At 48.5% G+C, this 27,076-nt stretch overlaps 1 protein-coding gene across 1 annotated transcript; it reads left to right on the forward strand.

The window, feature by feature from the left end:
- Positions 1-9,252: 9,252 nt before the first annotated feature.
- On the forward strand, positions 9,253-26,888 carry LOC130327198 (uncharacterized; the record flags this gene model as incomplete). Its single annotated transcript, XM_056553404.1, has 8 exons — positions 9,253-9,363; positions 15,544-15,639; positions 16,297-16,401; positions 17,337-17,432; positions 24,003-24,116; positions 24,938-25,012; positions 25,554-25,655; positions 26,734-26,888. Coding segments are annotated over 8 exons (854 nt in total), but the record flags the coding sequence as incomplete, so codon positions are not given.
- Between the last annotated feature and the right edge of the window lie 188 nt (positions 26,889-27,076).

The following is a 27,076-nucleotide window of genomic DNA, read 5'->3' on the forward strand; positions in this document are numbered from 1 at the left end:
AGACAGCCAAGTAAAATCAATGGATTTATTAGACGGACAAGAAGGTAGAATCCTGAGCGAAGTTTGCCACTGAAGCTGCTGGCTCTTCTCTTCTTCCCATCTTCGCCTCCGCATGGGTGTCCAAGGGCCTGTCGGAGTGGTGCTAAAAGCTCAGTCAGGATATCTTAGCGGGATCCCCCCCCCCCCCCGGAGGATCTATCTGCTTTGGCTCTCCAATGCTCTAAAGCCTGGGATTTTCTGTGCGCAGCTTCCATGCAGGCAGCTCGTTGTTCTGCCTATGCTGTGGGTCATCTAGCGGCTCTCCGCCGCTCTATGTGGCTTAAGGCTTGGAATGCGGATGCTGCTTCCAAAAGATCTCTCACTGAGCTTCCCTTTACGGGTGGCTGTCTTTTTGGCAAACGCCTTGATGAGATTACCTCCGAGGCAACGGGAGGTAAGAGTTCCTTGTTACCTCAAAATAAGGCTCGCCCTACTTCCCAAAGGAAGGCCTTTTCCTTTCGGACCTCCAGCTCCAACAAGGGATCCGGGCAGGCGCCCTCGCAGGACAAGAAGGCTCCCTCGTTCCGGGCTCGCCCGTCTTGGAAGTCGGACTCCAACCGGTCCGGCCCTTTTGCGCCCAAATCAGGCAACCGCAAACCCACTTCTGCATGAAGTGAGGCCCCCACCCGCGGTTTCTTCCCGGGTGGGAGGTCGTCTCTTACTTTTTCGAGACATTTGGACCTCTCACATTCAAGACTCTTGGGTCAGGGACGTGGTGTCCAACGGTTACCGGATCGAATTTGCATCCCTTCCAAGGGATCGCTTTTTTCGATCCCGGGCCCCCCGGTCTCCTCCTCTGGCAAAGTAGTTTTGAGTGGCTCTCCAGTCTCTGCTTCTCCAGTGGGTTATCGTTCTTGTTCCTCCAGGGGAACGTTTTCAGGGTTTCTATTCAAATCTTTTTGTGGTCCCCAAGAAGGACTGTTCTGTGCGTCCAATTTTGGACCTCAAGCGTCTCAATCTTCATCTTCTCATCCGCCACTTCCGAATGGAATCTCTCCGTTCGGTAGTGGTGTCCCTGGAACAAGGGGAGTTCCTTTCATCGGTGGACATCAAGGATGCCTACCTCCATGTGCCAATATTTCGGGGCCATCATCGGTACCTCCGCTTTGCGGTTCCGGAGGGGCACTTTCAATTTGTAGCCCTCCCATTCGGTCTAGCCACGGCTCCTCGGGTCTTTACAAAGGTCCTTGCGCCGGTGATGGGCCTTTTACGGTCGAGGGGAATCTCGGTGATACCCTATCTGGATGACCTTCTCATCAAGGCTCCTACCAGGACCCAGATTCTGGAGAATCTGGACATCACTCTCCACACTCCACGGTCGGGGGTCCGCTCCCTTCGGACCCAGGTATCAGTCTCCATCCGCACTTGTATGAAAGTCCTGGGTCGGCTGGTGGCAACCATGTAGGCCGTACCTTTTGCCCAGTTTCATTACCGCCCCCTCCAACTGGCGATTCTCGGTGGAACAGGTCTCCTCTGTCCCTCGATCGTCAGATTGTTCTCCCTCTCAGGGTCAGTCAGTCTCTGCTCTGGTGGCTCCGCTCCCCCCTTCTTCTCCAAGGGCGGTCGTTTCTTCCCCTTCACTGGCCGGTAGTTACAACGGATGCCAGCCTGGAGACCCTTCTTCCGATAAACATATTGGAATTACAAGCGATTCTTCTTTGTCTTCTTCATTGGCAGTCCCTCCTCAGTCCCGTCCTGTTCGTGTTCAGTCGGACAATGCCACGGCCGTGGCGTGCATAAATCGTCAGGGCAGCACTCGCTGCTCGGCAGCCATGGCCGAGGTGACCAAGAATCTCTCCTGGGCAGAGAGCAAGGTTCCGGCCATTTCGGCGATTCACATCCCAGGGGTGCTCAACTGGGAAGCGGACTTCCTCAGTCGGTCCTCACCCGACCCCGGCGAGTGGTCCCTACATCCAGAGGTCTTGGCGCGCCTCTGCGACCTCTGGGGCATTCCGGACGTGGACCTCTTCGTGTCCCGACACAATCGGAAGATCCTTCAGTTTGTGTCAAAGTCCCGGGACACTCAGGCTCTGGCCATGGACGCCCTAGTGATTCATTAAGCGGGGTTTACCCTACCCTATCTGTTCCCTCCTCTTCCGCTTCTTCCCAGGGTGCTGAGGAAGCTCAAGGCAGAGGGCGTCCCACGCCATTCTGGTAGCTCCAGATTGGCCCCGAAGGTCGTGGTATGCCGACCTGGTCAGGCTCCTGGACGACGCTCCACTGCGCCTTCCGCTCCGTCCGGACCTGCTCTCTCTCGGGGTCCTCTTTGCCACCCCAATTTACAGTCGCTGCATTTGACAGCGTGGCGGTTGAAACGACGGTTTTGAGGGCCCGCAGGTTCTCTTCCCAAGTCATTCGCACCATGCTCAAGGCTCGTAAACCCTCCTCTGCAAGGATTTACCACCGTACATGGAGGTCTTATTTTCGTTGGTGTGAAGCTCAGGACTTCTCCCCGGTGACCTTCTCTGTTCCCCATCTTCTCTCCTTTTTAGCAGTCTGGGTTGGAACTGGGGTTGTCTCTCAGTTCCCTTAAGGGTCAGGTTTCGGCCCTTACTGTTCATTTCCAGCGGCCCCTGGCTTCTAATCCTCATGTCCGAACCTTCCTGCAAGGAGTGGCGCACGCTGCTCCTCCTTATCGGTCTCCCTCTCCTCCTTGGGACTTGAATTTGGCCCTAAGTGCCCTCCAGGGTGCACCCTTTGAGCCCCTTAGAGAGGTGTGTCTCCGCCTCCTTTCTTGGAAAGTGGCGTTTCTGGTGGCTATCACCTCCATCCGGAGGGTGTCTGAATTGGCAGCTCTTTCCTGCCGTTCTCCGTTTCTGGTAATCCACCAGGACAAGGTTGTTTTCCGGACAGACCCTTCCTTTTTACCTAATGTGGTCTCGGCCTTTCATCTCAATGAGGACATTGTCCTCCCGTCATTTTGCCCGGCTCCTTCTCATCCTAGGGAGCGTTTACTGCACAAGCAAGGCGGCTACCTGGTCATCTTTGCACACTTTCTCGAGGTTTTATCGGGTTCATACTTTCGCATCGGCTGATGCTACCCTGGGGCGTACAGGTGTTGCAGGCGGCAGTGGATCAGCCGTCTGCCTGATTACTTATCTGCCCACCCAAGGGACGGCTTTGGTACGTCCCACTGTCTGTGTCCCCCAATGGAGCCGATAGAGAAAAGGAGATTTTTTTTTAACACTTACCGTAAAATCTCTTTCTCGAAGGATCCATTGGGGGACACAGCTCCCGCCCTTTTTGGGGTTTTTCCTTGGTTCTCTGTCCGAGGATGTGTTCAGTTATGTTTTTTCTTCTGGTTCTCGGACAGTTTTGGGTTTTTCCTTGACCTATTGGTCTCCTCCTATTGCTCTGGAACTTAAACTGACTAGCTCAAAGCCTGAAGGCGGGTGTATCCTGCTGGGAGGAGCTGACTTTTTTTATCACCATAGTGTCACACCTCCTAGAGACAGCAAGATACACCCACTGTCGGTGTCCCCCAATGGATCCTTCGAGAAAGATTTTTTATGGTAAGTGTTAAAAAAAATCTCCTTTTCCTCTGTAGCATACAACTTCTAATAAGTACTGGAAGGGTAAAGCTTTTTTTAATAGAAGTCATTTAAAAATCTGTTTAACTTTCTGGCACCAGTTGAGTTAAAAAAAATAAATAAATAAAAATAAAAAGTACCCCTTTAAGCACCTCGAAATCCTTCCCAGCATTAGGAACAAGATGTTCAAAGAAATCAAGGTAACAAATAGCATCAAAATTTTTTTCTTGGCTGTTCAGTCAAGTTGTGGGCAAGCCACTCTAATATAAAAAAGCACCCCTCTGTGTACTAGGCAGTGGATGAACCATAGTTGAGCTCAGATAGATCTTTTAGTAACATGGATATTTTTATACACTTTTAGCAGCTAATGTCAAATACTTTACCTTAATGATGATAATCAGAATGATGCTGGATTTCCATTTAATGAATTGTCATATCTGAGCCATTGGTAACATACCATTAGTCCAATTTCTGAGGGTCACAGTAGTTTGACCTATGCTGATTACTAAAATGAAGGTGTGCGGGTTCTAAGAAAGTGCATTTCCACTTTTCATCCTGTCTTCAGCTTTTTTTTTAGATGTCTGTGGGGTTAGACAATGGCCCAAATAATGTCTAGTGGATCTCCAGGTGCCTCTTTGGTTGATCCTTTGTGGAAGGGACATTAGTGACATTTCTTAGCAATATTGTACCAAAGTCTCTGATTTGACAACTTCTATAACTTCTACCACATACTAAAGTGACATACTCTCTAAATAATGCAAAATATATAGTAGATGGGTGTATTGTTAATACTGCAGGACTTCCTTTATGGGAGTGAGAGCTGAATTGCATAATGGCAATCATATTAACCCCTTAAGGACACATGACGTTCTCATACGTTTCCATTTCCGAGTCCTTAAGGACACATGACGTATGAGAACGTCATGTGTTTTACCGCCCCCCCGCAACCATCTGGAGCGGAGCCGGTCCCCGATGCCTGCTGAAATTGTTCAGCAGGCATCGGGGCATATCGCCCAGGGGGGTCATTATGACCCCCCATGTCGGCGATGGCCGCAGATCGCTGGACAATTCAGTCCAGCGATCTGCGGCGGATTCCGGGTCAATCGGGTCTCCGGTGACCCGGAATTATATACAGCCAGAGCCTGCAGGGGTGAGGTGGCACTGGTGCCACCTCACGATCGCCCTGATTCGTCGGCCGGATTACCAGCCGACCAATCAGGGTGCCTGCTGCGGGTGTCACTCCCGCAACCCGCTCCGCCCCTCTTCCGGAGGACGTGAGCGGGTGCGGGACGTGCACCCCGGGTTCTGGGGACCCAGATCCCCGGCGCCCCTGTTGGGATCAGGGCCCCAGGAGCAGCGGCGGCGGCGGAGACGACGAGGGACTGACCTGTGCAGCGAGGATCGTTGGAGGTGAGTGACAGCCTCCTGCTGTTGCTTAGCAACAGCTCCCAGCATGCAAAAAGGGCATGCTGGGAGCTGTAGTTATGCAACAGCAGGAGGCAGACCACCACAACTCCCAGCATGCCCTTATGGGCATGCTGGGACTTGTAGTTTTGCAACAGCTGGAGGCACATTCTTTCTATGGAAAAGTGTACCTTCAGCTGTTGTGTAACTACAACTCCCAGCTTGCACAATCAGCTAAAGTGCATGCTGGGAGTTGTAGTGGTGCATCTGGTGGTTGCATAACTACAACTCCCAGCATGCCCGTTTGCTGTCGGTGACTGCTGAGAGTTGTAGTTTTGCAACAGCTGAAGGCACACTGAGTTAAGTAGCAAACCAGTGTGTCTCCAGCTGTTGCTTAACTACAATCCCCAGCATCCCCAGCCAAAGTAGTATGCCTCCAGCTGTTGCATAACTACAACACCCAGCATGCCCTTCCGCTGTCCGTACATGCTGGGGGTTGTAGCTTTTGCAACAGCTGAAGGCACACTGGTTGCAAAACACTGAGTTTGTTACCAAACTCGGTGTTTCACAACCAGTGTGCCTCCAGCTGTTGCAAAACTACAACTCCCAGCATGCACTGATAGACCGTACATGCTGGGAGTTGTAGTTTTGCAACAGCTGGATGTTCCCCCCCCCCCCCCCCCCCAATGTGAACGTACAGGGTACACTCACATGGGCGGAGAATTACAGTAAGTATCCGGCTGCAAGTTTGAGGTGCGGCAAAATTTCTGCCGCAGCTCAAACTGCTAGCGAGAAACTACTGTGAACCCCCGCCCGTGCGACTGTACCCTAAAAACATTACACTACACTAACACACAATAAAATAAAAAGTAAAAAACACTACATATACACATACCCCTACACAGCCCCCCTCCCCTCCCCAATAAAAATGAAAAACGTCTGGTACGCCACTGTTTCCAAAACGGAGCCTCCAGCGGTTGCAAAACTACAACTCCCAGCATGCACTGATAGACCGTACATGCTGGGAGTTGTAGTTTTGCAATAGCTGGATTTCCCCCCCCCCCCAATGTGAACGTACAGGGTACACTCACATGGGCGGAGGATTACAGTAAGTATCCGGCTGCAAGTTTGAGCTGCGTCAAATTTTCTGCCGTAGCTCAGACTGCCAGCGAGAAACTACTGTGAACCCCCCGCCCGTGCGACTGTACCCTAAAAACACTACACTACACTAACACAAAATAAAATAAAAAGTAAAAAACACTACATATACACATACCCCTATACAACCCCCCTCCCCAATAAAAATGAAAAACGTCTGGTACGCCACTGTTTCCAAAACGGAGCCTCCAGCTGTTGCAAAACAACTACTCCCAGTATTGCCAGATAGCCGTTGACTGTCCAGGCATGCTGGGAGTTTTACAACAGCTGGAGGCACCCTGTTTGGGAATCACTGGCGTAGAATACCCCTATGTCCACCCCTATGCAAGTCCCTAATTTAGGCCTCAAATGCGCATGGCGCTCTCACTTTGGAGCCCTGTCGTATTTCAAGGCAACAGTTTAGGGCCACATATGGGGTATCGCCGTACTCGGGAGAAATTGGGCTTCAAATTTTGGGGGGGTATTTTCTGCTATTACCCTTTTAAAAAATGTAAAATTTTTGGGAAAACAAGCATTTTAGGTAAAAAAAATATATATTTTTTTACATATGCAAAAGTCGTGAAACACCTGTAGGGTATTAAGGTTCAAATTACCCCTTGTTACGTTCCCCGAGGGGTCTAGTTTCCAAAATGGTATGCCATGTGTTTTTTTTTTTTTTGCTGTCCTGGCACCATAGGGGCTTCCTAAATGCGGCATGCCCCCAGAGCAAAATTCGCTTTCAAAAAGCCAAATGTGACTCCTTCTCTTCTGAGACCTGTAGTGCGCCAGCAGAGCACTTTTCACACCCATATGGGGTGTTTTCTGAATCGGGAGAAATTGGGCTTCAAATTTTTAGGGGTATTTTCTGCTATTACCCTTTTTAAAATTGTAAAAATTTTGGGAAATCAAGCATTTTAGGTAAAAAAAAATATATATTTTTTTACATATGCAAAAGTCGTGAAACACCTGTAGGGTATTAAGGTTCACATTACCCCTTGTTACGTTCCCCGAGGGGTCTAGTTTCCAAAATGGTATGCCATGTGTTTTTTTTTGCTGTTCTGGCACCATAGGGGCTTCCTAAATGCGGCATGCCCCCGAGCAAAATTTGCTTTTAAAAAGCCAAATGTTACTCCTTCTCTTCTGAGACCTGTAGTGCGCCAGCAGAGCACTTTTCACCCCCATATGGGGTGTTTTCTGAATCGGGAGAAATTGGGCTTCAAATTTTGGGGGGTATTTTCCGCTATTACCCTTTTTAAAAATGTAAACATTTTGGGAAAACAAGCATTTTAGGTAAAAAAAATATATATTTTTTTTACATATGCAAAAGTCGTGAATCACCTGTAGGGTATTAAGGTTCACTTTACCCCTTGTTACGTTCCCTGAGGGGTCTAGTTTCCAAAATGGTATGCCATGTGTTTTTTTTTTTGCTGTCCTGGCACCATAGGGGCTTCCTAAATGCGGCATGCCCCCCAAAAACCATTTGTCGCTCCTTCCCTTCTGAGCCCTCTACTGCGCCCGCCGAACAATTAACATAGACATATGAGGTATGTGCTTATTCGAGAGAAATTGGGTTTCAAATACAAGTAAAAATTTTCTCCTTTTTATCCCTTGCAAAAATTGGGTCTACAAGAACATGCGAGTGTAAAAAATGAAGATTTTGAATTTTCTCCTTCACTTTGCTGCTATTCCTGTGAAACACCTAAAGGGTTAATACACTTACTGAATGTTTTTTTGAATACTTTAGGGGGTGTAGTTTTTATAATGGGGTATTTTATGGGGTATTTCTAATATGAAGACCCTTCAAATCCACTTCAAATCCACTTCAAAACTGAACTGGTCCCTGAAATATAGTGAGTTTGAAAATTTTGTGAAAAATTTCAAAATTGCTACTGAACTTTGAAGCCCTATGGTGTCTTCCAAAAGTAAAAACTCATAAATTTTATGATGCAAACATAAAGTAGACATATTGTATATGTGAACCCCAAAAAAATATATTTTGAATATCCATTTTCCTTACAAGCAGAGAGCTTCAAAGTTAGAAAAATGCAAAATTTTCATTTTTTTCATCAAATTTTGGGATTTTTCACCAAGAAAGGATGCAAGTTACCATAAAATTTTACCACTAAGTTAAAGTAGAATATGTCACGAAAAAACAATCTCGGAATCAGAATGATAACTAAAAGCATTCCAGAGTTATTAATGTTTAAAGTGACACTGGTCAGAATTGCAAAAAACGCTCCGGTCCTTAAGGTATAAAATGGCCTGGTCCTTAAGGGGTTAAAGAGAACCTGTGGCTAACCCACAAAAAATATGTTTGTGGCTATTAATAAATAGCTTATGGTGTCCTCATCATGTGCCTTTTTACAGTTTCTTGATGTGCCGTTCCATTTTTGAGATATAAGGGTTAATAGTTTGTCTGACAATTCAGGGAATAGTCAGTTGGGTGTGAACTTGTATTTAATAATGGAAGTCATGAAATGGTCAGGATTATACAGTCAGGGTGTGTGAATGTTTTATACTGAGGGGTCTATATGTCTAATTCACATCCCTGACTGTATAATCCTGACCATCACCTGATGTCACTCCTATCATTGCTATATATCTTTTGGTACTGGATTTGATGTGGATTTTCTTGCAGCTTTTTAGGTTTTTCTTTTTTTTATTCAAGTTCCCATTGATTTCCGTGTGAGCTTCGAAGTGGAACTGCTCTTAAAAAGTAGCCCTTTTTTTGTTAGGGCTGTTTTTAAATATTCCCTATTAGTCAAAGGGAGGTGGGAACTACAATACATAGTTTTTTCCTGTGTTAAAGGGGTATTCTGGGTATATACAACTTATCCCCTATCCAAAAGATAGGGGATAAGATGTATGATCACAGGGGTCTTGCTGGCACAGACATGAATTGAGGGGGCATGGCATGACATCACAGGGGGTGTGACGTCACGTCCCCGTCTTAGAAGCAGCGCCCGGCACAGAATGCTGGGGGCTGCACCGAGGTCGTGGGGGGGTCCCAGCGACGAGACCCCTGTGATCCATATCAGCAGGAGACCCTTTGCACACTACAGCTGTTCTGACATATGTATTTCATGCTGTTCTCATGCAATGTAAGGGGCATTTTATGAAGTATATATGTTTTGTTCTACAGGGGGTGAAACACATTTCAATCAGAATCAACCTCCTGCCTCCAGATTTGAAAATCCAGATCTATCAAAGGACTTGAGACCTCTTATGGGACCGGGAGCAGGCAGATATTCAGGTATCCCTCATTATGACTTGAAATTTTGATTTACCTTGGACCAAACTTATGGTGGCTTTAATGTGTTTTTTATTTTTTATAATTCTTTATTTCTCTATCGGCTCCATTGGGGGACACAGACCGTGGGTGTATGCTGCTGTCTCTAGGAGGTATGACACTATGGCAACAAAAAAAAGTCGGCTCCTTCCAGCAGGATATACCCGCCTCCAGGCCCTGAGCTAATCAGTTTAAGCTTAGTGTCTGAAGGAGGTGGATATGGTCTGGATTTCTCCGGACCAGGTCTTATGTTTTTTTATTTTCCTAGTTAGGGAATGTGTTTGTTTTTATTCCTTTTTCTTTCACGTTTTCAGGTGGGGAACTGCGGCTCACTGTTTCCCATTGCGATTGAGGGGGCACAGACATTGCGTATATGCGCTGTTAACCTCCTCTCGCCAACGGTCAGCGCCTGGGGTTGTACCTCATGGGTCCGGGTCCCCCTATTTCCCTGCTCGCCTTGCTCGCCCATGGTAGCTCGGTGTGATGCAGGTAACAGAAGGCTGACTGAAGACTTCACAGAAGAATCCATTAGGTAAGTTCTTCTGACCAGGTGAGTATATATTTTTCTCCCTTTAGGTGCTGACTTGCAACCTCTGGAGACCCTCATTTTTTGGCCCACCTTTCAGGATCTATGGGGCTGGCCTGTATTGAGGCTCTATCTTTATTCAAGCAGGGGCGAACAATGGCATTTTGGGCAGGAAGGGGTTACCTGGCTACTTTATTTTACGTACGTGCCGCGGCGTTTGTACTGTTCGGCGCACGGAGCGTCAACTTACTTTCAGTTTTGGCAGCACAGCTGCCGGCGGACTTGTGTATCGCCCGCGGGCGCAGACGCTAAGGACATGTGCGCCCGGGGCAAGGAGCGGGCGTCATTACTGTTGTTCTTCACGGCTGCTGGGGTGCTATAGCTCCGCCCACAGGGCCGCTGGAGCTTACTGGGGGCGCGAATTGCCCTCCAATCAGCGCCTTGCGTGCGATTTTCGGGGGCAGAGGCCAATTAGACAGTGCCTCTGCTCCAGGCACGCCCCACTATGGCTATTGGCTGGCCTGTTTCTCCCTCTCTTTCACTCAGAGCGGAGTTCTCCTCACAGCACAGCTGTAATGCCAAAATGCCTGGTTCTGCTGAATCCACTTGCTCTGCCTGCTCCTCTGCTGCCCCAGACCCCATGGATGCTCTTTCAGTTCCGGTGGATTCGGCCGCCCCTCCAGCCTGGGTTTCTTCCCTATCCCAGTATATGGCTGACTTGACTCAAGTCTCCCGTTCGGTGGCTGAAGCCTCCTGTGACGTGGTGTCTGCCCTGCGCCTGCCCTCTAAAGGGACCCGCTCCCCTTCTCCACATACCTCACGCTCTCAAAAGCGTACTAGGGGTGCATCATCTGACTCTTCCATTGAGTCTTCAGGTAGACGTGGGTCCCGCCCCTCCGGGTCTGGTCACAAACGTTGCTCCTCCAGAAGACGTTCCCGCAGTCGCCACTCTGCCTAGCCAGAGCCGCGTACCCGGTCAGGGCCGCCCCCCTCCAGGGTTGCCTCCACTTGTTCACATTCTCTTGGTGAACTGGCGGATGAGGCTTTCGAATCGGTGTCTGACTCTGATTGGATTCAATTGAAACGGTGAACTCATAAGAGACACCTTTCACTTAGAGGACCCAGGATCTTCGGAAGTGACTCCTGAAGTATCCTTTCATCGTGCTAAACCGGCACCTCAAAGGTTCAGCTCTCACGCTGAATTTGACACCCTTCTGGAATCTGCATAGAAACATCCAGACAAGAGGTTCCCGGGAATGAAGAAGGTTCAGGTGCGTTACCCATTCGACAAGGACCTTGTCTCTAAGGTGGTTTCCCCTCACTCGGTGGATCCACCAATTTCCCGCCTCTCTAAGGCTACCACACTGCCACTGGCAGATGCAGCTGCCTTCAAGGACCCAACGGACAAGAAGGTGGAGTCCTTAGCGAAGTTTGCCTCTGAAGCAGCAGGCTATTCTCTTCTTCCCACCTTCGCCTCGGCTTGGGTGTCCAAAGACCTATCGTTGTGGTGCTCAAAGATCCGTCAGGGTATCCAGGCGGGATCCCCCCCAGAGGATCTGTCTGCTTTGGTCCTCCAATGCTCTAAAGCTGAGGAATTTCTGTGCACAGCTTCTATGCAGTCAGCCCGTTGCGCTGCCTTTGCTGTGGGTCACCTAGCGGCCCTCCGCCGTTCCATGTGGCTTAAGGCTTGGGATGCGGATGCCGCTTACAAAAGGTCTCTCACCGAGCTTCTTATTACTGGTGCCCGTCTTTTTGGAAAGCGCCTTGACAAGATTATTTCTGAGGCGTTTTGCGGCCAAATCGGGCAACCGCAAACCCACTTCCGCATGAAGCGATGCCCCCACCCGCAGATTTTTCTCGTGTGGGAGGTCGTCTCTTATTTTTTCGAGACATCTGGACCACACACATTCAGGACTCTTGGGTCAGGGACGTGGTGTCCAACGGATACCTAATCGAGTTTGCCTCCCTCCCGAGGGATCGTTTTTTTCAGTCCTGGGCTCCCTGATCTCCTTCTCTGGCGAAGAAGTTTCAGGAGGCTCTCCAGTCCCTGCTTCTCCAGGGAGTTATTGTCCCCATTTCTCCAAGGGAACGTTTTCGGGGTATCTATTCATATCTTTTTGTGGTTCCCAAGAAGGGCGGTTCGGTGCGGCCAGTCCTGGACCTCAAGCGTCTCACCCGTCATCTTCTCATCCGCCACTTTCCAATGGAATCCCTCCGTTCGGTAGTGGCATCCATGGAACAAGGGGAATTTCTTTCTTCGGTGGACATCAAAGATGCCTACCTCCATGTTCCAATATTTCCCGGCCATCAACTGTACCTCTGTTTTGCGGTTCCGGAGGGGCATTTTCAATTCGTAGTCCTCCCCTTTGGTCTGGCCACTGCTCCTCGGGTCTTTACCAAGATCCTTGCGCCAGTGATAGCCCTGTTGCGGTCGAGGGGAGTCTCAGTAATCCCTTACCTAGATGACCTTCTCATCAAGGCTCCCACCAGAGTCCAGACCCTGGAGAATGTGGATCTCACCCTCCAGACCCTGGATCGCTTCGGGTGGATGGAAAACAGGGACAAGTCTGTCCTTTCTCCCACTCAGTCTCTGATCTTCCTGGGACTTCAATTCAACACGGCCTCTGCCAGGTTTTTCCTTACGCCGGACAATCGTCTGACACTACTGTCAGGAGTCCGCTCCCTTCGGGCCCAGGTCCCAGTTTCATTACCGTCCCCTTCAACTGGCGATTCTCTCTCGACGGGACAGATCTCCTCTGTCTCTCGATCGCAAGATTGCTCTCCCTCATCTGATCCATCAGTCTCTGCTCTGGTGGCTCCGCTGCCCCCTTCTTCTTCAGGAACGATCATTTCTTCCCCTCCACTGGCAGGTGGTTACAACGGATGCCAGTCTGTCGGGCTGGGGCGGTGTGTTCAGGGACTGGACGGTTCAAGGCCTCTGGTCTCCCCAGGAAGCTCTCTTCCGATAAACATCTTGGAACTGAGGGCGAATCTTCTTTGCCTTCTTCATTGGGAGTGCCTTCTTCAGTCCCGCCCTGTCCGCGTCCAGTCGGACAATGCCACGGCCGTGGAGTACATGAATCGGCAAGGCGGCACTCGCAGCTCGGCAGCCATGGCCGAGGTGACGAAGATTCTCTTCTGGGAGGAAAACAAGGTTCTGGCCATTCACATTCCGGGTGTGCTCAACTGGGAAGCGGACTTCCTCAGCCGGTCATCGGCCGACCCCAGCGAGTGGTCTCTGCATCCGGAGGTCTTCGCGCAGATCTGCGACCTCTGGGGCACTCCAGACGTGGACCTCTTCGCGTCTCGGCACAATTGGAAGATCCTTCCTTTTGTGGCGAAGTCCCGGGACCCCCTGGCGCTAGCTGTGGATGCCCTAGTGATTCCTTGGACAGGGTTTGCTCTGCCCCATCTGTTTCCTCCCCTTCTGCTCCTTCCCAGGGTTCTGAAGCTCAAAGCGGAGGGCGTTCCTGCCATTTTGGTGGCTCCAGATTGGCCGCGAAGGTCGTGGTACGCCGACCTGGTCAGGCTCCTGGACGACACTCCACTACACCTTCCACTCCGTTCGGACCTTGTGTCTCAGGGTCCTCTTTGGCACCCCAATTTACAGTCGCTGCATTTGACGGCGTGGCGGTTGAGACCACGGTTTTGAGAGCCCGCGGTTTCTCTTCCCAAGTCATTCGCACCATGCTCAGGGCTCGTAAACCCTCCTCGACAAAGATTTACCACCGTACTTGGCGGTCTTATTTTCGTTGGTGTGAAGCTCAGGTTTTGTCTCCTGTTACTTTTTCTGTTCCCTGTCTTCTCTCTTTCTTGCAGTCGGGTTTGGAACTGGGGTTGTCTCTCAGTTCCCTTAAGGGTCAGGTTTCGGCCCTTTCTATTCTTTTCCAGCGTCCTCTGGCTTCTAATTCTCATGTCCGGACCTTTCTTCAAGGAGTGGCGCATGCTGCCCCTCCTTATCGGTCACCTTCTCCCCCTTGGGACTTGAATCTGGTTCTGGGGGTCCTCCAAGGTGAACCTTTTTAACCCCTTAGGGAGGTGTCCCTGTGCCTCCTTTCTTGGAATGTGGCATTTCTTGCTATCACCTCCATTCGGAGAGTGTCTGAATTGGCAGCTCTCTCCTGCCTTTCTCCGTTTCTGGTGATTCATCAGGGCAAGGTTGTCTTCCGGCCAGATCCTTCCTTTTTGCATAAGGTGGTTTCGGCCTTTCATCTCAATGAGGACATTGTTCTTCCGTCCTTCTGTCCCGCTCCTTCTCATCCTAAGGAGCATTTACTCCACAAACTGGATGTGGTTCGGGCTGTTAGGTCTTACCTCTCTATCACTTCTTCGTTTCTTCAGTGTGATTCCTTTTTCGTCCTTACGGAAGGTCATCGCAAGGGACAACCTGCTTACAAGGCCACCATTTCTCGGTGGATCCGGTCTGCCATTTCGGAAACCTATCGCTGTAGGGGGAAGGTTCCTCCCTTCAGGGTTGTGGCTCATTCTACCCGTTCTGTTGGGGCATCCTGGGCTCTCCAGAACAAGGCCTCGGCCTCGCAGATTTGCAAGGCGGCTGCTTGGTCGTCTTTGCACACTTTCTCGAGGTTCTACCGGGTTCATACCTTCGCATCGGCTGATGCTAGTCTGGGCCGTAAAGTGCTGCAGGTGGCAGTGGAACAGCCGTCTGCCTAACTGATTATCTGCCCACCCAAGGGACGGCATTGGTACGTCCCACGGTCTGTATCCCCCAATGGAGCCGATAGAGAAAAGGAGATTTTTTAACACTTACCGTAAAATCTCTTTCTCGAAGGATCCATTGGGGGACACAGCTCCCACCCATTTGGGTTTCTCTTTGGTTTTCTGTCCGAGGGTGTGTTCAGTTATATTTTTTCTTCTGGTTCTCGGACAGTTCGTGTTTTTTCCTTGACCTGTCGGTCCTCTCCTATTGCTCTGGTACACAACCTGATTAGCTCAGGGCCTGGAGGCGGGTATATCCTGCTGGGAGGAGCCGACTTTTTTTGTTGCCATAGTGTCATACCTCCTAGAGACAGCAGCATACACCCACGGTCTGTGTCCCCCAATGGATCCTTTGAGAAGGAGATTTTTTAACACTTACCGTAAAATCTCTTTTTTCTAAATTTTAAATGTAAGCAAGCGACACAGCCATCCCTACACAAAAGGAGTGGTGTTTTTAATGTTAGTGGCAATCCCCAACATTCAATTTCATTCTTGTCCAGTTAAAGGGGTATTCTGGCATTATGCATCTTGGCCTCACGCCCCCTCCCATGGAAATGAATGGAGGGGGAGGGTGTGACATCACTAGGGGGCGTGGCTGTGACATCACATCCAGTTTGCAGCTTTCTGGCGGCCGTCCACTCCTGCCATTCCAAGAAGCCCTTTCCTTTTTCCTCTTCCACAGGCTGCTTCTTCCCGTGCTGTAGTTGGAGTCTTATGACACTCCATGGTACAGTGCACTAGGACCCCACAGCTACTCTTCCCATCAACATCCTGAACAGGCTGTAAACACTGTCTGGGTTGGTGTCTGTTCATAAATAGGCATCCCTTTTTTCCTGTGATTTTTGTGATTAATATGAGGTTTTATTAGCTTACTTTGTAATGATCTTATTCATTTATAGAACCTGGCAGTCGTTTTAACCAAAATGAGCAGTTTCCTGGTCCCAGGATTGACAGCAGTGGATCTCTTGATAAGATGAAACCTCTCTTAGGTTCAGGTAATTGTAAATATGGAGGATGTGAAAGACATCAGCTTTATTGCATGATGATGCTCCGGATCTGTTTTACCTGGCCAGAATTTGGTGCTTATTGTCTTCTATGGACAGCACCTCTATATGCCTCCGATTGGTATGTAGAATCGCATGCTACATTGTGATGCTGTAGTGCAGTGTTTCCCAACCAGGGTGCCTCCAGCTGTTGCAAAACTACAACTCCCAGCATGCCCGGACAGCCTTTGGCTGTCCGGGCATGCTGGGAATTGTAGTTTTGCAACAGCTGGACGCACCATGATTGGGAAACACTGCTTTAGTGCAATAGCTTTACACAGATAAATGATTGAAATGCTTCAGCCCTTCAAAGTAAATCTTACCAAATTAGCACCTATTAAACAATGACGAACAAGTGACATGTTTGTCACTTTTTAAATGTCTATTGTCCAGGATATTGTGAGTCTCTGGATTTGCTGTATTCACAAAGTATAATATTGGGATGTGCTGTGTTACCAATCATTCATGAGGGGCATGCACCAAAGCCACTATGCACTGTCTAGTCAGCATCAACAGTGTCAAAGCAGCTTTTGTAGCCAGATGTCACAATATCTTCCCCCCTCAAATCATCTAATGTGTTTTGTTTTGTAATATTATTTTATTTTACAGGTTCAGAAACACATTTCAGGCAAATTCCGGGCTCCAGGTTTGATAATACAGATCCTTCTAAGGATTCAAGACTTCTCATGGGGCAAGGAGCAGGAAAATATCCAGGTATTCCACATTGTGCACATTTGTGACCCACATAAGAAATGTTGTGAAAGCCTCTCTGAAACCTGGGATTTACATTGGTAATACTATTGAAAGGGTTGGCCAATTTTTCTACTGCTTGTTAAGAATACCAAAAATGGAAGCTATACCCACCCGTTTAATCAGTCCTTTCCTCTGGATCTCTCTACATGCGTGCAACGATAATATGCCCGTATACACAAGTCACCTCTGTAGACAGTCACTGGCCTCTGTAATATACAGCAGGAGAACACTGGAGCCAGTGATAACTAAGGCTGGGTTCACACCACGTTTTTGCAATACAGTTCCCGTATACGTTTTCAATTTGAAAACCTTATGGAACCGTATTGAAAACTGTATGCATTGACTCTCCATTGAAAACCATATGCCAAAAGATGCATCAGGTTGTGTCCATTTTGGATCCTGGACGGTTTTGTCAGTTTTTTTTTCCCGTACCCAAAACCGTAGCCTACCACGGTTTTTGGTCTGGGTAAAAAAACATATTGAGATGTATACTTCTTTATTTTTATTTAACATGGGAGTCAATGGGAACCATACAGAACCGATTTCACCAGTTTTTAACTTTACACAGTTTTTTTCTTGGAATTTCAATCAAACAAGTAAAACTTTATTCATAATGGAGGGAAAAGTAATTTTTTTTAGTTGTTTTGAGGAATCAGTTTTTCATCAAAACCCTGATACGGAAACTGTATTGCAAAAACATGATGTGAACCCAGCCTTATACAGGTGTTTTTGCTACAGCTATATAAACAAAGCCAAAGGTGAGGACTGGAGTAGCGGCACTTTCTTCTGTGACATGAAGCAAAAGTCTGTCATCGCTGGTGATTTTCTTTCCCGCACTATGAAAATAGCAACTCTGCTCCCTGAGATTGTGTTATAATTCTGTGATTCATTTACAGAACCTGGCAGTCATTATAAACAGAATGAGCCATTTCCTGGTTCCCGGATTGACAACAGTTTATACCCCGATAAGACAAAACTGCTACCTGGAGAAGGTAACTGCACATGTTCATGATGGGGGGAAATTACAGTATATCCTATAGATGCATTATTGGATGTTTTGTGGAAATTGTTTATCACCTTTACATAGTCCCAACTAATTACTAGTAGGAGGGTCCTGAGTCCCAGAGGAGTTTGAATGGACACATGGTCTGTCATATTAAATTCCTAAAGACATAGGACGTAAATGTACATCCTGAGCCGCTGGTATTTAGCGCACCAGGACATACATTTACATCCTATACAGGAGGCGAACATCGGGTCTGTGCTCACATCATGCATTGCAGGTCCCGACTGCGATCACGCTGATGTCTGCCATTAACTCCTCAATACAGATCACGTCATCTGCAGCAAGATGGATGCATGGCCGCGGGGATCAGATCAGCCAAGATGGCAGACCGAGGTTCCCTCACCTGCCTCCGTCCATCTTCCCCGCGTCGTCTTCTCTGGTCTGACATGGAGCAGACCAGAGAAGATCGCCAATAATACTGATCAGTGCCATGCCTATGCATAGCACTGAACAGTATTAGCAATCAAATAATTGCTTTAAATAGTCCCCTATGGGGCCAAAAAAAAAAAATATTTATGTAGAGGATTCCATACGTTGAACGGCGTAAATGTAAAAACAAAAAAGTCCAACATTGCTTTGTTTTGGTCACCTCTCATTCCAAAATAAAATAATAAAATGTGATCAAATACTCTAAATACTATGCAAAAGTCATGCAAAAAAAAAACCCTACAGATTACGGCATAAAAAATGAGCACTCATACAGCCCCGTATACAAAAAAAAAAGTGAAAGTCGTAGGTGGTAAGAATAGGGCAATTTTTTTACATATTTTGTTAAATGTAAAAATAGAAAAAATAAAAGCAGTACGATAATAGAAAAGTATGTTATTATGGGAATCATTATATTCATATTGACCCACAGAATACAAAAAATTGTCATTTTTACTGTATAGTGTACAGCGTAAAAATGAAACCCTCCTAAATGTGCAAAATTTCAGTTTTCTTTTCAATTTCCTCATACACATAATTTTTTCGGTTTGACATCCATTTTATGGTGTCATTACAAAGTACAATTGGTAATGCAAAAAAAGAAATAAAAAGCCCTCACATGGGTCTGTATATGGAAATATAAAAGAGTTATGATTTTTAGAAGGCGAGGAGAAAAAAAACGAAAACGCAAACATTTTAATTGGCTGTGTCCTTAAAGGGGTACTCTGCTGCTCAGCGTTTGGAACAAACTGTTCCAAAAGCAGGAGCCAGTCCTGGGAGCTTGTGACGTCATTGCCCCGCCCTCTCATTACGTCACGCCCCCCCTCAATGCAAGTTGTGACGGCTGTCATGCCCCCTCCCATAGACTTGCATTGGGGGGGGGGGTGACATCATGAGGGGACGGGGTAATGACGTCACGCGCTCCAGGCGCTGGATCCCGCGTTCGGAGCAGTTTGTTCCAAATGCTGGGCAGCGGAATACCTCTTTAAGGCTAAAATGGGCTGTGTCCTTAAGGGGTTAAATAATTATTGAGTCCCTGTTGTCCTGCTTGCCGCCTCCTGCAAAATGTGTGTATAAATGTGTCCTGCACAATCAGGCAATAAATACAAATGGCTCAGTCACATCTGCCTTGTGATTCTGTTCATAAGCAAAAACCATGATGAAGTGCCAGGTCTGTCACACAACAGATACTGGTGGCCTCTAACTGATCCTATTGCCTTATTATGAGACATCTGTATTCTTTTTGTCAAAATCCCCAAAAATAGAGCAAAACCTACCTTTAAGCTCCAGCACATATGTGAATGTAGCCTAAGTTGGTATTTCTTTGTGCCTGTTGTTAAAGGAGCATGTGCCTAACCCACTTTCATGTTGTCCAGCGTGAACAGCTTCTGAGCAGCTTCTGTTGTAAGATATCGCAATATCTAAGCGTCTTTTCAACAATTATGTTTCTTGGTCGCCTTATTGGGGAATACAGACACAATGGGTATTATGCTGCTGTCCACTAGTAGGCTGACACTAGGCAAAAAAAAGAAGTCTGCTCCTCCCAGCAGGATATACCCGCCTACAGGCACTGAGCCAGTGAGTTTTTAGCTTAGTGTCAGTAGGAGGCAGACACAGGTCTGGAGTTCTCTCCAGACCTGGTGTTTTCTGTTTTATTATTTTCTAGCTAGGGATGTTAAGTTAAGGTTTTTTCCCTTTAGTTATTTTTCTAGGTTGGGCGACAGGAGCATGGCGCTACCTGATCACCCACATGCGATGAAGGGGCACGGTGCATAGAGTATGGGCCGTTAAACCCTTCTCTCCAACAGCCAGCGCCTGGCAGAGTACGCTGGGTCCGGGTCCCCCACTTGCCCCTGCCGCCATACTATGGCAGTTTGGTGTGATGCAGCGTGGTTTTTAGCTGGCCGAAGACTTCAGGGTAAGTATAGGAAGATGAGGTCTGCGGGTGAGTATGTACTACATTCCCCCTTCCATTCCTCCTCTACCTTCTAGGGGTCCTATACACTATGCCCAGCTCCTCGGCTGCCATTGCTGGTGGCTGCTCTGGACAAGACCCCTCATGGCCCCAGCGCCAAACCTGTAGGGGTCAGTCCGGTGGCCTGTCTCCCTCCCTCACCCGGCCACTCAGCTCCCCAGCTCCACTAAGCTATGGACATTTTTCCCCAGCTCCTCTCACCCCATGTCGGCTAGCTGGCTGACGGACTAAGGTTCCCCTCCCCCCTGTACCTGTGTTGCAGCAGGCTTAGTGAGGCTGCATTTCATGGCCTTCTATGGGAACGGGTCTCTGGTCCATGGCCTTCTATGGGAACGGGTCTCTGGTCCGTGGCCGGGCAGTGCAGCAGTGGGGACGGGCCGGCCGAATCAGGCATTCAGTCTCTGGCCTGGTCCGTGGGGCTGCCATTGGGGAGACGCGTTTTTGCACCGTTACTTCTCTTTTCCCTGCTGCCGGCACCCTGATCATGCAGCCCTGACCCCGTTTGGTCCCCAGCCTGGTTTATGGGACGGCTTCCGGGGAGGCGCGGTATCCAGCGTGCTGCGATTCCCGGCTGCCCGCTGGTGCTCCATAACTTTAGTCCCCTGGCAACTTGCATCCTCCCTGTCAGTGGTCCAGACCTAGGGATAGTCATCGGCATGGCTCGACTTCCATATCATTCCTTGGGGAATTTCAGGAAACCTGACAGCACCTGTCTGTTTCGTTCGCCACCGGTCATCAGGGCCAGGTCTGCTGTGCCTGAAGTTCCGTTCTCCCCTCTACCTGTGTGAGGTACCTGAACAGGGTGACATGGCGTGGGTGACAAATTCTCTGCAGCTTCCGTAGGCTAATCCAGTGTAATCTGGTGAGTGTGTCATCTGCCACAGCTGCTGTGAGTGAGAGTAGACCGATGTACAATAGACCCTCTTTGATTCCTAGGGAGTACGTAACGCCTGCCGCATCTGCAGTTCCGGTACCCCACTATACGTGTGAGTGGACCGATGTAGGTTGGACACTCTGCGATGCCCATGGATGGCGTGATGTTTACCACATCTGCGTTTGCAGTTACGGCACTCCACTGTGAGTGGGAGTTGCAACGTATAATGGACCCTCTACAACTCTTAGGGAATACTTGACACCTGCTGCATCCGTGGCTGCAGTTCCGGTTCCCCACTATACGTGTGAGTGGACCGATGCTAATTGGACCCTCTGTGATGCCCATAGACAGCACGATGTCTGTCACATCTGCACTGGCAGTTCCGGTACCCCACTGCATGTGGGAGTTGACGATGGGGTGATCCTGCGTGTGCTGAGCACTCTCTATCACGTACAGGGGAACGTGCGGTCTGCCACACTGCAGCTGAGATTCCGGTCCCCCACTTCCTTTGGGAGGTGTCCTATTACGGTCCCTCCAGGTGCAATGTACCACCTTTGCAAGCAGCAGCAACCCCTTTATCGCTGCCATGTGTTATGTACCATGGGTGTACAGTCATGTCTGCTATTGTCCTGGTCAGAAGCCTATGCAGTGATTGCCTCTTTCACGGTGGCGGTTCTAGTACTCTTCTACTGGTACGAGGGGCTCTGTAGAGTGACCCTGTGTATTCACCGGGCTCTGGACAGTCATGGTGTCCTTTTCCTCCCTTCCTTATGTGAAGTATCAATGGTTTTATAGGGGCAGTACATTGTGGACTACCTACTGTACTCCCCCCCCCCCCCCTTTTTTATAGAAAGGGCAGGTTTGCGGAGTACCTGCATGGGTCATTAGAGCCTTTTCTCTTCCCCCTTCCACGGGGGGGAGTCGTTCACAGTCATGCGTGGACTGACATTGTATACAGGTCGGGGCTTAGTGGATTCCGACTCTGGCTAGTCCAGGGTTCACATTTCCCTTCCCAGAAAAGGTATCATGGTGAGCTACTCTACTGCTCTGGCTGGTTCATCCATCAAATTTTTCTCCATGGCATGGGTATTAGTTTTCTTGCTACCTATTTCTATTGCCTACGATACGATGCCTGCTATTAATCATGCAGTAATTTTTCACACCCTGGCTCATGGGCAGGTTTCGTAGGTGGCCTATTTTTTCTCCTGCTGGGATGGTTACTGCTCTCACCCCCCCTGTTTTTTCTGCGTGGGGTGTTGGTGACCCTGGCGTGGTTTCTACTCTAGTTAACCTGACCCTCATGTGGCACTCTCCTTCAGGGTAACTTGCTTAGGCTACATCCGGGCAGTCCTTGTGCGGTTTCTGCATCAGTCTCGATGCGGCATTTCCGTCCTCTTTCGGGGTGGGTGTCAGTTGTTCAGTGACTGGACAACAGTCTGGTGGGCGACCTCCAGCGCCCAGATAATGTCTTCTGTTTATGTGCCTTATTGTTTCCGCTGGACTGACACCGGAGCTGGGTCCCTTCTGTCTCTCTCTCTGTGCCTTGCCTTCTGGGCTGTGTTTCCTTGGAGTCATCCAGTCCGTTCTGACCGCTCGGATCCAATGCTCAGTGCTAGTGTTGCCTGTTGCTCTGCCTGCCGTTCCCTCTAAGGGTATGCAACTTCGTTCATGGTGGTCCCATACTTGTTCAGGACCCTTTGTGTTGTGCTATCTTCCAGGTGGCAGTTACATGTCCCGGTCTCCAAGGTAGTTTCCCTATTCTTTTCGGCCTAGGGCTCTTCACCTGGGGCGTTTTGCCCCGGCTTGGGCTTGCTTAGCCACTTCTGGTGTGGGACCCCGTGGTCCCTCAACTTATTCCCGGATGTAGGACCCTCTGGTTCTCATGAAGACTGTTCCAGGGTTTCCAGATAGTTCTAACCTCCTTACCGACCTGTTTGTCTCTCATCGTCTCCCTCTGGGGTGAACGGACCTTGTGGCCGAGGGCCCTTCTGTCCTCCTGGTTACCTCTGTCTGGCAATTCGCACCTAGATGGGTGTTGTACTCCCGTCGCCCTCAATTTTCCTCGCCTTTCCAGGCGATACTGTGTGCTCTTTGAGTTTCGTCTTCCACCCGGTCCCTTGGCAGCATGGCCTTGGGACTGTGGTTCGGTGTCCGGGTCTCTCGGTCCGAGCAGTCAGCAATGTGCTCCTGCCCTAGTCGTCTTCTGGGCCGGAGTGTTGTGCGTTTGGGCCTGGACATGGATCTTGTTTGTCTGTCTTTCTTCTCCTTTTCCGGCGGCTTCTAGTTCCACCTTCTGAAGGTTTTGCACTCTGCTGGGCATGTTCAGCTGCCGCCTTCTTGTCATTCTCTCTTCTCTGCCTCAGTCCTGTAGTTGCAGCTGGCCTCCTAGTGGGACTCTCGCTTCGGGCCTGTCCTGCATGCTTCTCTTCTGGCAGCTGGAGTTTCCTCGCCATGTTTGTTTGCTTTGTGGAACCCCTGAATTAGAGTTATCTTGTCGCTCTCTCTTCCACGTTTGGGCCAGGCCTCGGTGGTCCTGTGCCTTATGTTTTTTCTGTGGTGTTCGCCCTCCGGCCAGGGGGCTGACTGGCCGTCAGGCCCCAGATGTTGCATTTGTTTAGAGGTTGGACCACCATCCTTGCTTGGTTCCTTCCATTTCAGGTCCTAGCTCTCCCCTCATGTTTTGTGGGTGTTTCCAGGTGGTGGGTTTCCTGTTTCCTCCTAGGCCTCTTCAACGTTCCTGTGCGATTGGGTATAGTTCAGTCCCTGAATTGCTCTTCCCCTTTCTGGCGGTTGTTTTTCCTACCCCAGGGACTGCTTTGGGACGTCCCATGGTCTCTGTGTTCCCCCTAAAAGGCGACCGAGAAAAGGAGATTTTCTTTGTACTCACCGTAAAATCTCTTTCTCGTAGCCTTCATTGGGGAACACAGCACCCACCCATTTATGGTTCCTGGTCAGGTTGTTTTGTTGCCTGTTTGTTACTTTTGTCCTTCGGATGAATCTCCTTTGTTTGTCTTCTCCTTCTGCTTTGTGACACAACTGATTAGCTCTGTGCCTGAAGGCGGGTATTTTCTGCTGGGAGGAGCAAACCTCTTTTTTTGCCTAGTCTCAGACTCCTAGTGGACAGCAGCATAATACCCATGGTACTCTGTGTTCCCCAATGAAGGCTACGAGAAAGAGAATTTACGGTCAGTACAAAAAAATTCTTCTTTTTCATTCCTCAGGTCCTGAAACACATTTCAGTCACAGTCAGGGCATTTCTGGCTCCAGATATGATAATCAAGGCCCCTCTAAGGAAGCAAGACCTCTGGTTGGACAAGGAGCAGGCAGATATTCAGGTATTGCCCATTGTGACTTACAAAGTTATGATTTATGTGGGAAATGTATTAATGCCTCTCCTCTCAGCTGTGCTTTACATTAGCAATACGGTTAAAAGGGTTGTCTTAATTTCCTACTGCTTCTAATATAAAAGTGTTCTATTATAAAAATATCAGCTGTACTCGTTTAAAGTGGTGTTCCGGCTTTATACATCTTATCCCCTATTCAAAAGATAGGGGATAAGATGTATGATCGCAGGGGTCCTGTCGCTGGGGACCCCCGCCATCTTGGTGCAGCCCTGGCATTCTGTACAGGGTGCTGTCTACCAGACGGGGACGTAACGTCACAGCCACATCCCCTAGTGATGCCACGCCCCCTCCATTCATGTCTATGGGAGGGGCGTGACAGCCGTCGCGCCCCTTTCCATAGACATGAATGGAGGGGGCTTGGCGTGATGTCACTAGGGAGCGTGGCCATGACATTACCACTGCAGCCATGTAAGCAAACCTGCGGCCATTTATACTGGTGAATATAGTGTCTATTGTTGTTACTAGAACAATAACAGAGAGTAGGATATTTTTCCCCATAAGTTGGACAATTAAATCATCACCCCCCTCAAGTCCTGAAAATATAGGAAATAAGCCCCAATATCCTATTACTCTCCTCATATCACACCCAGAGTTCAGAAAGCTGGTAGGGTCCTCGCTCTATAGGACTATTGTAACTCTCCCTCTGCTTTCTTCATATGCTGTATTTGCTGGTGATTTTCTTTCCGGTGTGACCAAAATTGCAATGCTTCTCGTTGAGATTGTGTTATAATTCTATTATTATTTATTTACAGAACCTGCCAGTCATTATAAGCAGAATGAGCCGCTTCCTGGTCCCCACGATAAGACAAAACCACCACCTGGAGCAGGTAACTACAGATGTTCATGATCAGAGAATTTAACAATTATCATACTGATTATTATTGTTGGATTAGTGGATGTTTTAGTGAATGTGAAAGCAGTTATGACATGGACAACGTTTATCACCTATCAGCAGTCCCCACTGGTCTCTAGTAAGGGGGGCCCAAGCCCCAATTCCAGAGGAGTTTGAATGTAGGCATGGTCAGACATGGTCTGTCATATACAGATCAGGCCATAAATACATAGAGCTCTGTCACACCTGCTTTGTGTTTTTTCTATAAGAGGAAAACATGACGCAGTGCTGGATCTGTAGCACCACCATGGCGACTAACTAATCCTATTGACAGCTCTGTTTTTCCTGTCAAAAAGGACAAAATCTAGAGCCTCCAGCACAGATGTGAATTCACATTTCTTTGTGCCCATTGTTAAAGGTGTATGTGCCTAAGCCGGCTGTCATGTTATTAAGGGTGAACAGAGCCAAAGCAGGTTCTGTAGCATAATCTACAATATCTATGGGTATTATCAAAACTTTGTTTTTTCATTTCACAGGTTTCAATCAGACTCAGGGCATTTCTGGTACCAGATTAGATAATCTGGGCCCCTCTAAGGAACTTAGACCTCTGATGGGGCAAGGAGCAGGCAGATATTCAGGTATTCTGCATTTGGACTTACTCAGCTGTGATTCACATGAGAAATGTTGTCAAAGCCTCTCTCCTCTGCTTAACGGTGGTAATACTATTAAAGCTGTTTTCTGAATTTCCTTACTTTTTAGATTTCTTGTGCAAAAATATGAGCTATACTCACTTTAGTTATGACTGGGGGGGGGGGGGGGGGGGCAGAAAAATTGGAGAAAAAAATGTTTTTTGTTCCACTTGTTTTCCCAAAGCCATTTGCTTTTCTTGAACATGTTATTTATTTTTCCTCCTCTCAGTAAAATGGTGAGAGCAATATCCAGTACTGAAATCATTTTCAATTCGTAAAACTACTCCACACTTACCGTATTTATCGGGGTATACCACGCACCGGCCTATAACACGCACCCTCATTTTACCAAGGATATGTGGGTAAAAAAAGTTTTTTACCCAAATATCCATGGTAAAATGAGGGTGCGTGTATACCCCGATACACCCCCAGGAAAGGCAGGGGAAAGAGGCCGTCGCTGCCCACTTCTCTCCCCCTGCCTTTCCTGGGGTCTAGAGCCCTGCTGCCGACCCTTCTCTCCCCCTGGCTATCGGCGCCGCTGCCCGTTCTGTCCCCCTGACTATCGGTGTCGGCGCCCCATGGGGCGCCGATAGCCAGGGGGAGAGAAGGGGCAGCGGCATCCATTGCCAGCGCCGCTGCCCTGTTGCCTCCCCCATCCCCGGTGGCATAATTACCTGTTGCCGGGGTCGGGTCCGCGCTGCTGCAGGCCTCCGGCGTGCGTCCCCTGCGTCGTTGCTATGCGCTGCACGGCGCCGCGCCATGCATCGCAACGACGCAGGGTTTTTATATTTTTCCTCACCCCACCCAAGACCTGAAAATATAGGAGATAAGCCCCTATATTTTACTCTCCTCATATAATACTCAGAGATCAGCTGTTAGGTAGCGTCCTCACTATCTACAACTATTGTAACTCTCCCTGTGCTTTATTCCTTTGTTGTAACTGCTGGTTATTTTAATTCCAGGACTACTAAAGTTGCAATGCTGTTTATTGGGATTGTGTTATAATTTTATGATTATTCATTTACAGAACCTGACAGTCATTATAAGCAGAATGATAAGTTTCCTGGTTCCCGGGTTGATAATAGTTTATACCCCGATAAGACAAAACCACTACCTGGAGCAGGTAAGTGCAGATGTTTAGGATCAGAGATTTTGCCAACTATCATATTGATGCATTATTAGATGTTTTAGTTAATGTGCAAGGGATTATCCTATGGAGAATGTTTGTCACCTATCCATAGTCCCCACTGATGTCTGGTATGGGGGTCATCATCCTAGAAGAGTTTAAATGGAGCCATAGTTACACATGGTCTATCATATAAAATAATTATTGGGGCCTTGTTGTCCTGCTTGCCTCCCTGCAAGATGTG

Source organism: Hyla sarda, unplaced genomic scaffold (genome assembly GCF_029499605.1).
Source record: "Hyla sarda isolate aHylSar1 unplaced genomic scaffold, aHylSar1.hap1 scaffold_2940, whole genome shotgun sequence".
Taxonomy (NCBI): Eukaryota; Metazoa; Chordata; class Amphibia; order Anura; family Hylidae; genus Hyla; species Hyla sarda.